The 15,000-nt window shown below is 38.7% G+C and overlaps 1 protein-coding gene across 1 annotated transcript in view; it reads left to right on the top strand.

Annotated features, from left to right (window-relative positions):
• Positions 1 to 15,000, top strand: part of LOC137653592 (zinc finger protein 721-like) — a 26,147-nt gene that overhangs the window by 270 nt on the left and 10,877 nt on the right. The window contains exons 1-3 of the mRNA XM_068387123.1: positions 1 to 1,851; positions 5,842 to 5,944; positions 6,409 to 6,606. The exon at positions 1 to 1,851 is cut by the window's left edge and continues 270 nt beyond it. Coding sequence (XP_068243224.1) covers positions 1 to 1,851; positions 5,842 to 5,944; positions 6,409 to 6,606 — 2,152 coding nt within the window. The remainder of the gene's footprint in view (positions 1,852 to 5,841; positions 5,945 to 6,408; positions 6,607 to 15,000) is intronic.

The raw sequence follows: 15,000 nt of genomic DNA, 5'->3' as shown, positions 1-15,000 counted from the left end.
GGAATACCTACACTGGAGCACCTGGAGATAAACGACAACAGAGGTTCACCACGAAGCCCTTCGAGACACTCGCTGCTGGGGAAAGAAGGACTGCCTGACCAGTCGCCTGGAGTTGCCAATCCCAATGAACCACAAAGCCCTTCTACCGTTTCTCACCTTTCTTCTCATGAAAAACTCACTCAGCCTCATAACTGCGACCTGTGTGGTCTCATTTTCTCGTCTGCCCATTTTCTCAAATTTCACAAGGATATCATTCACTCTAAGAGAGACTTCTTTGATGTAACATGCAAGCTGTGCAAGGACAAATTCAAGGATTTCGAAGCCTATCGCAATCACGTGCGGGAGAGCCATAGTGATCGAAGATTCATTTGTGAACAGTGTCCAAAGACCTTCAAGATGAAAGGTAGCCTGCTGGTTCACCAACGTATGTTCCATGATCCATCCTCTCCAGGTACATGTCAGTTGTGCAAAAAGACCTTTACCACTAAGGCCCGAAAAGAACTCCACGAGAAAAGATACCATGGAGTAGGGTTAGAACATGTTTCAACAGGAAAGGTCTCACCACCGTCTCCATCCCAAAAACACCAGAAAGTAAAGAGTTCTTCACTAGGAGATGCTAAAGGTTGGTTAGAGACACTAATGATTGAGACTAGATCATCAGGGGAAGAGGGCCATCATTATACAGAACTCCAGGACCCACAAAGTGTACACTCTATTCATCATCACCAGCAAATAACATCATCATACTCATCTCAGCAAATCCAGATTCAGCAGAATCAATTAAATCATCCAGATGAACAGATGGGAAGCCAGTTTTCTAATCCCATGTGTCATCAGCAACAAAATGAGCAAAGAAAAGACAAAGTGACAAGAGATATACATACACAAATATCACAGGAGTACCCTTCACAAAAGACACTGACTACAGAATCAGATAATTCACAGTTGCAAAAGTGGTCCACTGATTTTCAACCTTATGTTACCTCTCATGAGAAAGTAAGTCCTCCAAAGAACTCCCCAGATATGTATTATCAGCAACAAAAGTTCAGCATTAACTTACCCAGCCATGTACCTCAAGGATTGCATGGACAAAACTGCCCAAAAGCTGATTACAAAGAATTTAAGCAAGATAAGAAATTTTCTGTACTACAACATGGCAGCGAATCATCAGTATGCCGACAAGTCAGTGGAAGCTACTCTCAGCAAAGTCCAGTAGCAATAGTTTCTCCTCAACCTCAGAAGGCTGAGACACCCCCGGCAGATCATCAGAACAATAATGGTAACCTTTATCCCACCGAAATACGGCGGAACAGTTTTCCACTCATAAATGTAAACAAAACAGGAATGTCTCACAATGAAACATCCCGCTTCCATTCCGGTGGTAATTACATTAATGAGCTATCACTTGCTTCATCGGGTACTGCTGCTTCAGCTTTAGGTCACAACATGAGCACGCCCACATTGGGTGATAAGATACACCACACCGCTGCTACAGCATCTCAACAACTCATCTTTCAGAATAATCAGAGTGTGATACCAGCCCTGAATTCCCACATAGCTCTTATGGGATCCGAAAACAAGATTGGGGCGAAAGTCCCACCTCTTCTAGTGGCAAGCCCCCGTTTAATCCCTGTGGAGAAAGTGAAGGAGCCTCCTGACAGTCCTGTTCAGATGATGCAAGTCCAAGATGAGTCCTCTACATCAGAAATGGTGAGCGAGTGCGACGTGCCTGCCGAAAGCAAGGTTCCCACCGATGCCCCTCAGGAACTGAGGCCTGATGTTGGACCGGTTCGACGTCAGGGAGTTACGGGTATATCAGGAACTCTCACTTCTGGTGCCATTACCAGGAAGGTAAGATACATAGAGAACCAAAGTAATTCATTATAATAGCTGTAATACATATTCAAGAGCTAAGCTGCTTTTACTTAGTAAATTTTCTGTAATTTGAGAAGTAACAAAAGACTCACAACACTTACTACTTAACTAGTACATATTAGGCAAATGAATAAAAAATAATCTTCATTTCTCTAGGCTGTACCTCAGGCCATAGCGCCAGTAAAGGAACTGCGATCATAAGACACTGCCATTTTTGCTTATTTAATCCCCAGTACACAATTTGTTTCTTTGATAGCTTAGGAATTATATCACTTCAAATATTTGCAATTTTCCCTCCATATGTATGAGAATTTAAATATTTAAAAATCAAACATTCTAGCTGAAAACACCAAATAATGAGTGCCGTAGAATAAACGAGTCATTCGAAATGAATTCCAGCTAAATCTCGTGATATAAATGCCAGACTTCCTTCATGTAAACATATAAAATATAAGAACAAGAGTATTGAATACCAAAGCTGATAAACGTACAGACTGTATTTTTTCTACCTATGTAAAGGAAGCAAGTCATATCCTCTCAATTTCCAGATAGGTGTAAGCTTTAATAGATATTCAGTGAAAATAGCTCAACTACCAAGCACAAATTCAACAGGAAAAAAGAAATCTAGAAAAATATTGATGTCACTTATCCCATATGTAGATTTAATCAGTATTCCTTTGTGAAAAACACACTATATTTCCTTTAACACTGAGCTGGCCTCTCCTTTTATTAAAAATCTCTGGATTTAATCAAGTACAAGTAATTTTTTTTTTCAGTGAGGATACAAAAAATTCCCGGGTATTCAATGTACACAAAACTCTTAAGGGTAAAAAGATACAATAATTAACCCAGCCCCCACCAGAGAAAAAAAAACCAAGGCTGAACCGAACTCAGAGCTGATTATGTATGCAACTCCTAAGGGCAAGAAAGAGGAACAGTTTTAACTGTAATATCGAGCAGTTTTACCCTCCCATTCAATGCCCCACCCCCCACCCCGAGACAAAAACTCGTAGAGAATAAAACGAAAAAGGATGATAAATTGTACGTGGCAAGTTTGGGATGGTATGGAAATGAGAAGACCGTATGGAATTCAACTAGGAAAGGCCACCCCGTAATAAACTAGAGGATCTGGACTGTTTGCGCTGGAAAAGGAAAAGGCCATTTTTATTTCTTACGCTGAGAAAAAAAAAAAACTTTTTTTTTTTTTGTGCTGGATACGAGGAGCAGTTGTCTTTATTTTCCTTCCGCTGGATGAAGAAAAGAAAATAGATAAGAAAGGGTTGTTGTCTTTTTTATCATTCTTTCTTTAGAAACTATTCATAATGGTGTGAGATTCATAACTCGGAATAAATTTTCCGTAATCTTAAATGCGCAAAGCTTGTAGTCACGTGGACTTCAATGCCGACTTCCTCCTCCCCTCCCCACCCCACCTCTCTCTCTCTCTCTCTCTCTCTCTCTCTCTCTCTCTCTCTCCAGCCTCAGAGAATGGAGAGGCTTAGTCTCATTTGTCTCTCGAATTGTGTAGAGCTTTTTCGCCTTTTCTGTTAACCTTTTTTTCAGCCCCATTATTTTTCGCTTCAACGTCTTTTATCTCAATGGTTTATTTTTATTCTTTCTCAAAATTTCGTTGTAAAGTTTCCTTTTTTTCTCTCTTTCACATTCAGTGTATTTTTCCTGATTTCCGGCAGCCCAATATTCCTTCATTTTTCTGTTCTTGATTACTTTTCTCGATTACATGATCTCTCTCTCTCTCTCTCTCTCTCTCTCTCTCTCTCTCTCTCTCTCTCTCTCTCTCTCTATGTCAACAGGTACTGCACGTTTAACCTATTTTAATCTACTTAAATTCTACATATATTGATTAATTACTTACTAACCATTGTATCTTTTTTATTCAAAATGGCTTTTAATTTTATTGATTTCCAATTTTCATCCATTTATTAAAATCTAATTTTTCCAACATTTTAAGAACTATTGATTGTCCTTTTAAACAACTTTTAATACCAGACAGTTTTCCTTTAATTGAATGAAGGTTTTAATATTTGATTTCTAATTAAAGTGTTTTTTAAATATATCTTTTTTTTTCATCTTGCTTATTTCTTTTTCATTTTCTTCTAGATTTCATAAATATTTTTTTTCTAATTTTACTTGATGGTTTTTATGTCAGTTAAAGGATTACCTTGACCACCAAATTTTTATCATTCTTTTTACATCATTTCCATGAAGACGTCTCTCTCTCTCTTTTACCCCGTAATTTGCACCATGCACTAATTTTATCTAGATCTCTATTAAGGGATTCAGCAACCCCAGATCTACATTCAGGAGATGGAATGAACTTTTCTTTAATTTATTTGACCTATAATAAGTGAGCAGATCCAACGAAATTTACAATTATGCAGGTTTTTATCTATAATGAAAATTGAATTTGCATAGGAGAAATGTGATAGTATACGAGATAACTCAGAGGTTTAGAGAAGTCAAAATTATAGTTTTTTTTCTAGTTACGTGTTAAAGACCTATCGAGGTAGCAAGTGGATGGGGGGGGGGGGTAATCAATCAGTAATTATGAATTTAGGATTACAAGTAATTCCTAATACTTTGATTGTTTTATTACCTTTCTTTATGGGGAGGGGCCAACTGAGGCAATTGTTTAGTGGCCACTTTCCTATTGGTAAGGGTAGAAGAGACTCTTTAGCTATGGTAAGCAGCTCCTCTAGGAGAAGGACACAATTGTTCTCTGGTTTTGGGTAGTGCCATAACCTATGTACCATGGTCTTCTACTGTCTTGGGTTAGAGTTCTCATGCTTGAGGGTACAGTCGAGCACTATTCTTCTATCTTATTTTCCTTACTTTTGTTTTTATGAAGCTTTAATATTTCATATATGTTAAATCTAATTTAATGTTGTTAATGATCTTAAAATATTTTATTTTGATTGTTATTACTTCTCTTGTGGTTTATTTATTTCCTTATTTCCTTTCCTCACTGGGCTATTTTCCCTTGTTGGAGCCCTTGGGCTTACAGCATCATGCTTTTCAAACTAGGGTTGTAGTTCAGCTAGTAATAATAACAATAATAACTGGAAAGGGAATGAAAGTCAATGTTTTTTTTATTATGTGCTTGTTCGTGGCAATGCTGTCTTTGTGATCCATGGCAATGTCAATGTTTTTTATTTAAGTGCTTGTTCATGGCAATGTTGTCCTTGTGATCCATGGAAATGTCAATTTTTTTTTTTGTCTAAGTGCTTGTTCATGGCAATGTTGTCTTTATGATCCATGGCAATGTCAATTTTTTTTGTCAATGAGGCTTGTTCATGGCAAGGTTGTATTTGTGATCCATGGCAATGTCAATGTTTTTTGTCTAAGTGCTTGTTCATGGCAATGTTGTCTTGTGATCCATGGCAATGTCAATGTTTTTTTTTTTTTGTCTATGAGCTTGTTCATGGCAAGGTTGTATTTGTGATCCATGGACAATGTCAATTTTTTTTTTGTCTAAGTGCTTGTTCATGGCAATGTTGTCTTTATGATCCATGGCAATGTCAATGTTTTTTTTTTTTGTCTATGAGCTTGTTCATGGCAAGGTTGTCTTTGTGATCCATAGCAATGTCAATGTTTTTTGTCTATGTGCTTGTTCATGGCAATGTTGTCTTTGTGATCCATGGCAATGTCAAATTTTTTTGTGTATGTGCTTGTTCATGGCAATTGTCTTTGTGATCCATGGCAATATCAATGTTTTTTGTCTATGTGCTTGCTCATGGCAATGTTATCTTTGTGATCCATGGCATTATCAAGTTTTTTGTCTATGTGCTTGTTCATGGCAATTTTGTCATTGTGATCCATAGCAGTGTCAATGTTTTTTGTCTATGTGCTTGTTCATGACAATGTTTTCTTTGAGCTTCATGGCAATGTTAATGTGCTTGTTCATGCAATTGTTCACGTTGCTGCGACTCCAGGGGCCGCTTTCTCTTGCAGGAGAGCACGGGCAAGGCCGACGCAAAGCAGTGGGAATGCGATGTTTGCAAGAAATCCTTCACCACTAAATACTTCCTCAAGAAACACAAGAGGTTGCACACAGGTACACGAGGCTATCGACTTTATGCACATTCTCTGAGCAGGTTCCGATTTTTCGTACGAAATGGTGCATATAGAGCCACTTTGATCTAAATACATCTTATTTTTCTAGTCAGTTTTACAAATTAGTAAATAATCTATAAATGAGGAAGATTTTATGAAGTACCTATTGACCAATTCTTATTTAACCAATTATAATTGCAATTAACGCATTTTGGCAGACGCTAATATAAGCATTTTCTTATCTTGTCTTCAGTTAACAGAAAACTCTACTAAAAATACATTAGATTTTATCCTTTATCGTTTGAAAATGTTTCTCATATAATTATCTCGGATTCAATTGGATCATTAGCCACACTATATGATATATATAAAAAAATTTTACTTTCAAGAAATCCGTTTGTTAATCACGCATTCACCAACATCCCAATTTATCGAACTTTTCTCAACCGTTTTCTATCTATACAGGAGAGACTCCCTACGCATGCGCAGAATGCGGGAAGACGTTCACCTTCCAGCAGAGTTACCACAAGCACATTCTCTACCACTCGGACGACAAACCTCACCAGTGCTCCTACTGCGGCAGAGCTTTCAAGGAAATGTCCACGCTGCACAACCACGTTCGAATCCACACGGGCGAAAAGCCTTTCGTTTGTGAAAACTGCGGTGAGTTTCAAGTTGACTTTTTGAAACAAAAAACACCAAGGTGGAAGTTGAGTTCCAAAGCCTTGCGTGATTTAATGTATTGGATAATTTTATTATTACAGAAAGGAGTTTTACCAGCCCAATGAGGCAAGCTTGACTCTCACGGGGCTGGCCCGAAAAAAATTCAGGGGGGGGGGGGAAGGAGGGGTTGGATAATGAATAGTAAGGTGGAAGTAGAGTTCCAAAGCCTTGCGTGATTTTATTGGTTGGATAATGAATACCAAGGTGGAAGAAGATTTCAAAGCTGTGCGTGATTTAATGGTTGGATAATGAATATCAAGGTAGAAGTAGATTTCCAAAGTTTGCGTGATTTAATGGGTTGGATAATGAATACCAAGGAGGAAGTAGAGTTCCAAAGCCTTGCGTGATTTAATGGGTTGGACAATGAATACCAAGGTGGAAGTAGAGTTCCAAAGCCTTGCGTGATTTAATGGGTTGGATGATGAATACCAAGGTGGAAGTAGAGTTCCAAAGCCTTGCGTGATTTAATGGGTTGGATAATGAATACCAAGGTGGAAGTAGAGTTCCAAAGCTTGCGTGATTTAATGGGTTGGATAATGAATACCAAGGTGGAAGTAGAATTCCAAAGCCTTGCGTGATTTAATGGGTTGGATAATGAATCCAAGGTGGAAGTAGAGTTCCAAAGCTTGCGTGATTTAATGGGTTGGATAATGAATACCAAGGTGGAAGTAGATTTCCAAAGCTTGCGTGATTTAATGGGTTGGATAATGAATACCAAGGTGGAAGTAGATTCCAAGCCTTGCGTGATTTAATGGGTTGGATAATGAATACCAAGGTGGAAGTAGTTCCAAAGCCTTGCGTGATTTAATGGGTTGGATAATGAATACCAAGGTGGAAGTAGTTCCAAAGCCTTGCGTGATTTAATGGGTTGGATATGAATACCAAGGTGGAAGTAGCGTTCCAAAGCCTTGCGTGATTTAATGGGTTGGATAATGAATACCAAGGTGGAAGTATTGCCCAAAGCCTTGCGTGATTTAATGGGTTGGATAATGAATACCAAAGGTGGAAGTAGCGTTCCAAAGCCTTGTGTGATTTAATGGGTTGGATGATGAATACCAAGGTGGAAGTAGCGTTCCAAAGCTTTGCGTGATTTAATGGGTTGGATAATGAATACCAAGGTGGAAGTAGAATTCCAAAGCTTTGTGTGATTTAATGGTTGGATAATGAATACAAGGTGGAAGTAGCGTTCCAAAGCCTTGTGTGATTTAATGGGTTGGATAATGAATACCAAGGTGGAAGTAGATTCCAAAGCTTGTGTGATTTAATGGTTGGATAATGAATACCAAGGTGGAAGTAGCGTTCCAAAGCCTTGTGTGATTTAATGGTTGGATAATGAATACCAAGGTGGAAGTAGAGTTCCAAAGCCTTGCGTGATTTAATGGTTGGATAATGAATACCAAGGTGGAAGTAGATTCCAAAGCCTTGCGTGATTTAATGGGTTGGATAATGAATACCAAGGTGGAAGTAGCGTTCCAAAGCCTTGCGTGATTTAATGGGTTGGATAATGAATACCAAGGTGGAAGTAGAGTTCCAAAGCCTTGCGTGATTTAATGGGTTGGATAATGAATACCAAGGTGGAAGTAGCGTTCCAAAGCCTTGCGTGATTTAATGGGTTGGATAATGAATACCAAGGTGGAAGTAGAGTTCCAAAGCCTTGCGTGATTTATGGGTTGGATAATGAATACCAAGGTGGAAGTAGAGTTCCAAAGCCTTGCGTGATTTAATGGGTTGGATAATGAATACCAAGGTGGAAGTAGAGTTCCAAAGCCTTGCGTGATTTAATGGGTTGGATAATGAATACCAAGGTGGAAGTAGAGTTCCAAAGCCTTGCGTGATTTAATGGGTTGGATAATGAATACCAAGGTGGAAGTAGAGTTCCAAAGCCTTGCGTGATTTAATGGGTTGGATAATGAATACCAAGGTGGAAGTAGAGTTCCAAAGCCTTGCGTGATTTAATGGGTTGGATAATGAATACCAAGGTGGAAGTAGAGTTCCAAAGCCTTGCGTGATTTAATGGGTTGGATAATGAATACCAAGGTGGAAGTAGAGTTCCAAAGCCTTGCGTGATTTAATGGGTTGGATAATGAACATACCAAGGTGGAAGTAGAGTTCCAAAGCCTTGCGTGATTTAATGGGTTGGATAATGAAACCAAGGTGGAAGTAGAGTTCCAAAGCCTTGCGTGATTTAATGGGTTGGATAATGAACACCAAGGTGGAAGTAGAGTTCCAAAGCCTTGTGTGATTTAATGGGTTGGATAATGAACACCAAGGTGGAAGTAGAGTTCCAAAGCCTTGCGTGATTTAATGGGTTGGATAATGAACACCAAGGTGGAAGTAGAGTTCCAAAGCCTTGCGTGATTTAATGGGTTGGATAATGAACACCAAGGTGGAAGTAGAGTTCCAAAGCTTTGCGTGATTTAATGGGTTGGATAATGAATACCAAGGTGGAAGTAGAGTTCCAAAGCCTTGTGTGATTTAATGGGTTGGATAATGAACACCAAGGTGGAAGTAGAGTTCCAAAGCCTTTGCATGATTTAATGGGTTGGATAATGAATACCAAGGTGGAAGTAGAGTTCCAAAGCCTTTGTGATTTAATGGGTTGGATAATGAATACCAAGGTGGAAGTAGAGTTCCAAAGCCTTGTGTGATTTAATGGGTTGGATAATGAATACCAAGGTGGAAGTAGAGTTCCAAAGCCTTGCGTGATTTAATGGGTTGGATAATGAATACCAAGGTGGAAGTAGAGTTCCAAAGCCTTGTGTGATTTAATGGGTTGGATAATGAAATACCAAGGTGGAAGTAGAGTTCCAAAGCTTTGCATGATTTAATGGGTTGGATAATGAATACCAAGGTGGAAGTAGAGTTCCAAAGCCTTGCGTGATTTAATGGGTTGGATAATGAATACCAAGGTGGAAGTAGAGTTCCAAAGCCTTTGCGTGATTTAATGGGTTGGATAATGAACATCAAGGAGGAAGTAGAGTTCCAAAGCTTTGCATGATTTAATGGGTTGGATAATGAATACCAAGGTGGAAGTAGAGTTCCAAAGCCTTGCGTGATTTAATGGGTTGGATAATGAATACCAAGGTGGAAGTAGAGTTCCAAAGCCTTGTGTGATTTAATGGGTTGGATAATGAATACCAAGTGGAAGTAGAGTTCCAAAGCTTTGCATGATTTAATGGGTTGGATAATGAATACCAAGGGGAAGTAGAGTTCCAAAGCCTTGCGTGATTTAATGGGTTGGATAATGAATACCAAGGTGAAAGTAGAGTTCCAAAGCCTTGCGTGATTTAATGGGTTGGATAATGAATACCAAGGTGGAAGTAGAGTTCCAAAGCCTTTGCATGATTTAATGGGTTGGATAATGAATACCAAGGAGGAAGTAGAGTTCCAAAGCCTTTGTGATTTAATGGGTTGGATAATGAACACCAAGGTGGAAGTAGAGTTCCAAAGCCTTTGCATGATTTAATGGGTTGGATAATGAATACCAAGGTGGAAGTAGAGTTCCAAAGCCTTGCGTGATTTAATGGGTTGGATAATGAACACCAAGGTGGAAGTAGAGTTCCAAAGCCTTGTGTGATTTAATGGGTTGGATAATGAATACCAAGGTGGAAGTAGAGTTCCAAAGCTTTGCATGATTTAATGGGTTGGATAATGAATACCAAGGTGGAAGTAGAGTTCCAAAGCCTTGCGTGATTTAATGGGTTGGATAATGAATACCAAGGTGGAAGTAGAGTTCCAAAGCTTTGCGTGATTTAATGGGTTGGATAATAAATACCAAGGTGGAAGTAGAGTTCCAAAGCTTGCGTGATTTAATGGGTTGGATAATGAATACCAAGGTGGAAGTAGAGTTCCAAAGCCTTGCATGATTTAATGGGTTGGATAATGAATACCAAGGGGAAGTAGAGTTCCAAAGCCTTTGTGATTTAATGGGTTGGATAATGAATACCAAGGTGGAAGTAGGTTCCAAAGCCTTGCATGATTTAATGGGTTGGATAATGAATACCAAGGTGGAAGTAGAGTTCCAAAGCCTTGCGTGATTTAATGGGTTGGATAATGAATACCAAGGTGGAAGTAGAGTTCCAAAGCTTTGCGTGATTTAATGGGTTGGATAATGAATACCAAGGTGGAAGTAGAGTTCCAAAGCTTTGCGTGATTTAATGGGTTGGATAATGAATACCAAGGTGGAAGTAGAGTTCCAAAGCTTGCGTGATTTAATGGGTTGGATAATGAATACCAAGGTGGAAGTAGAGTTCCAAAGCTTGCGTGATTTAATGGGTTGGATAATGAATACAAAGGTGGAAGTAGAGTTCCAAAGCTTCGTGATTTAATGGGTTGGATAATGAATACCAAGTGGAAGTAGAGTTCCAAAGCCTTGCGTGATTTAATGGGTTGGATAATGAACACCAAGGTGGAAGTAGAGTTCCAAAGCCTTTGTGATTTAATGGGTTGGATAATGAATACCAAGGTGGAAGTAGAGTTCCAAAGCCTTGCGTGATTTAATGGGTTGGATAATGAATACCAAGGTGGAAGTAGAGTTCCAAAGCTTTGCATGATTTAATGGGTTGGATAATGAATACCAAGGTGGAAGTAGAGTTCCAAAGCTTTGTGATTTAATGGGTTGGATAATGAATACCAAGGTGGAAGTAGAGTTCCAAAGCTTGCATGATTTAATGGGTTGGATAATGAATACCAAGGTGGAAGTAGAGTTCCAAAGCTTTGCGTGATTTAATGGGTTGGATAATGAATACCAAGGTGGAAGTAGAGTTCCAAAGCCTTTGCGTGATTTAATGGGTTGGATAATGAATACCAAGGTGGAAGTAGATTCCAAAGCCTTGCGTGATTTAATGGGTTGGATAATGAATACCAAGGTGGAAGTAGAGTTCCAAAGCCTTGCATGATTTAATGGGTTGGATAATGAATACCAAGGTGGAAGTAGAGTTCCAAAGCTTGCATGATTTAATGGGTTGGATAATGAATACCAAGGTGGAAGTAGATTCCAAAGCCTTGTGTGATTTAATGGGTTGGATAATGAATACCAAGGTGGAAGTAGAGTTCCAAAGCTTTCGTGATTTAATGGGTTGGATAATGAATACCAAGGTGGAAGTAGAGTTCCAAAGCCTTGCGTGATTTAATGGGTTGGATAATGAATACCAAGGTGGAAGTAGAGTTCCAAAGCTTGTGATTTAATGGGTTGGATAATGAATACCAAGGTGGAAGTAGAGTTCCAAAGCCTTGCGTGATTTAATGGGTTGGATAATGAATACCAAGGTGGAAGTAGAGTTCCAAAGCCTTGCGTGATTTAATGGGTTGGATAATGAATACCAAGGTGGAAGTAGAGTTCCAAAGCCTTGCGTGATTTAATGGGTTGGATAATGAATACCAAGGTGGAAGTAGATTTCCAAAGCTTTGTGATTTAATGGGTTGGATAATGAATACCAAGGTGGAAGTAGATTTCCAAAGCCTTGCGTGATTTAATGGGTTGGATAATGAATACCAAGGTGGAAGTAGAGTTCCAAAGCCTTGCGTGATTTAATGGTTGGATAATGAATACCAAGGTGGAAGTAGATTTCAAAGCCTTGCGTGATTTAATGGGTTGGATAATGAATACCAAGGTGGAAGTAGATTTCCAAAGCTTGCGGATTTAATGGGTTGGATAATGAATACCAAGGTGGAAGTATAGTTCCAAAGCCTTGCGTGATTTAATGGGTTGGATAATGAATACCAAGGTGGAAGTAGATTTCCAAAGCTTTGTGATTTAATGGGTTGGATAATGAATACCAAGGTGGAAGTAGAGTTCCAAAGCCTTGCGTGATTTAATGGGTTGGATAATGAATACCAAGGTGGAAGTAGAGTTCCAAAGCCTTGCGTGATTTAAGTTGGATAATGAATACCAAGGTGGAAGTAGAGTTCCAAAGCCTTGCGTGATTTAATGGGTTGGATAATGAATACAAGGTGGAAGTAGAGTTCCAAAGCTTTGCGTGATTTAATGGGTTGGATAATGAATACAAGGTGGAAGTATAGTTCCAAAGCCTTGCGTGATTTAATGGGTTGGATAATGAATACCAAGGTGGAAGTAGAGTTCCAAAGCTTTGCGTGATTTAATGAGTTGGATAATGAATACCAAGGTGGAAGTAGATTTCCAAGCCTTGCGTGATTTAATGGGTTGGATAATGAATACCAAGGTGGAAGTAGATTCCAAAGATTTGCATGATTTAATGGGTTGGATAATGAATACCAAGGTGGAAGAAGATTTCCAAAGCTTTGCGTGATTTAATGGGTTGGATAATGAATACCAAGGTGGAAGTAGATTTCAAAGCCTTGCACGATTTAATGGGTTGGATAATGAATACCAAGGTGGAAGTAGATTTCCAAAGCTTTGTGATTTAATGGGTTGGATAATGAATACCAAGGTGGAAGTAGATTTCCAAAACTTTGCATGATTTAATGTGTTGGATAATGAATACCGAAGGTGGAAGTAGATTTACAAAGCCTTGCTTGATTTAATGGGTTGGATAATGAATACCAAGGTGAAGTAGAGCTCCAAAGCCTTGCATGATTTAATGAGTTGGATAATGAATACCAAGGTGGAAGAAAATTTCAAAGCTGTGCGTGATTTAATGGATTGGATAATGAATATCAAGGTAGAAGTAGATTTCCAAAGGTTTGCATGATTTAATGGGTTGGATAATGAATACCAAGGTGGAAGTAGAGTTCCAAAGCTTTACGTGATCTAATGGGTTGGATAATGAATACCAAGGTGGAAGTAGAGTTCCAAAGCCTTGCATGATTTAATGGGTTGGATAATGAATACCAAGGTGGAAGTAGAGTTCCAAAGCTTTGTGCGATTTAATGGGTTGGATAATGAATACCAAGGTGGAAGTAGATTTCCAAAGCTTTGCATGATTTAATGGGTTAGATAATGAATACCAAGGTGGAAGTAGATTTACAAAGCCTTGCATGATTTAATGGGTTGGATAATGAATACCAAGGTGGAAGTAGAGCTCCAAAGCCTTGCATGATTTAATGAGTTGGATAATGAATACCAAGGTGGAAGTAGAGCTCCAAAGCCTTGCATGATTTAATGAGTTGGATAATGAATACCAAGGTGGAAGTAATTTCTAAAGCTGTGCGTGATTTAATGGATTGGATAATGAATATCAAGGTAGAAGTAGATTTCCAAAGGTTTGCGTGATTTAATGGGTTGGATAATGAATACCAAGGTGGAAGTAGAGTTCCAAAGCTTTACGTGATCTAATGGGTTGGATAATGAATACCAAGGTGGAAGTAGAGTTCCAAAGCCTTGCGTGATTTAATGGGTTGGATAATGAATATCAAGGTGGAAGTAGAGTGCCAAAGCCTTGCATGATTCAAAGGGTTGGATAATGAATACCAAGGAGGAAGTAGAGTTCCAAAGCTTTACGTGATCTAATGGGTTGGATAATGAATACCAAGGTGGAAGTAGAGTTCCAAAGCCTTGCGTGATTCAAAGGGTTGGATAATGAATATCAAGGTGGAAGTAGTGTTCCAAAGCTTTACGTGATCTAATGGGTTGGATAATGAATACCAAGGTGGAAGTAGAGTTCCAAAGCCTTGCGTAATTCAAAGGGTTGGATAATGAATATCAAGGTGGAAGTAGTGTTCCAAAGCTTTACGTGATCTAATGGATTGGATAATGAATATCAAGGTAGAAGTAGATTTCCAAAGGTTTGCGTGATTTAATGGGTTGGATAATGAATACCAAGGTGGAAGTAGAGTTCCAAAGCTTTACGTGATCTAATGGGTTGGATAATGAATACCAAGGTGGAAGTAGAGTTCCAAAGCCTTGCGTGATTCAAAGGGTTGGATGATGAATATCAAGGTGGAAGTAGAGTTCCAAAGCCTTGCGTGATTCAAAGGGTTGGATGATGAATATCAAGGTGGAAGTACAATTCCAGGGCCTTGCGTGATTTAATGGACTGGATAATGAATAGCAAGGTAGAAGTAGAGTTCTAAAGTTTGCATGATTTAATGGGATGGAAAATAACGTGTCCTTTCTCTCCAATGGGGTTTCCTTAGTCTAATGTTTATATTTTAGGGTGATAGATTAAATTATTATTTTTTTCTGGCACCATTTCTAAACAAAATTTTACCTTAGGCTATATGAAAGTCCTCGCCTCATTTATTTATCCAGTTATGCTTAGTCAATATTTATCAGCCATATTTTATTCTTTTTTTTCGTGTATGGAGATTCTGTTTACTGAAAGTTAGCCATTTAAATTCATGTCTTTCTATCGTTTTAACGTAGAACGCATAACAACAACAACAACAACAACTTCCTCTACCAGCTGGCAGAAT

The sequence above is a fragment of the Palaemon carinicauda genome, chromosome 14 (assembly GCF_036898095.1).
Source record: "Palaemon carinicauda isolate YSFRI2023 chromosome 14, ASM3689809v2, whole genome shotgun sequence".
Classification (NCBI taxonomy): domain Eukaryota; kingdom Metazoa; phylum Arthropoda; class Malacostraca; order Decapoda; family Palaemonidae; genus Palaemon; species Palaemon carinicauda.
The sequence above is the reverse complement of the archived record's forward strand: the minus strand, read 5'-3'. Positions and strand labels throughout refer to the sequence as shown.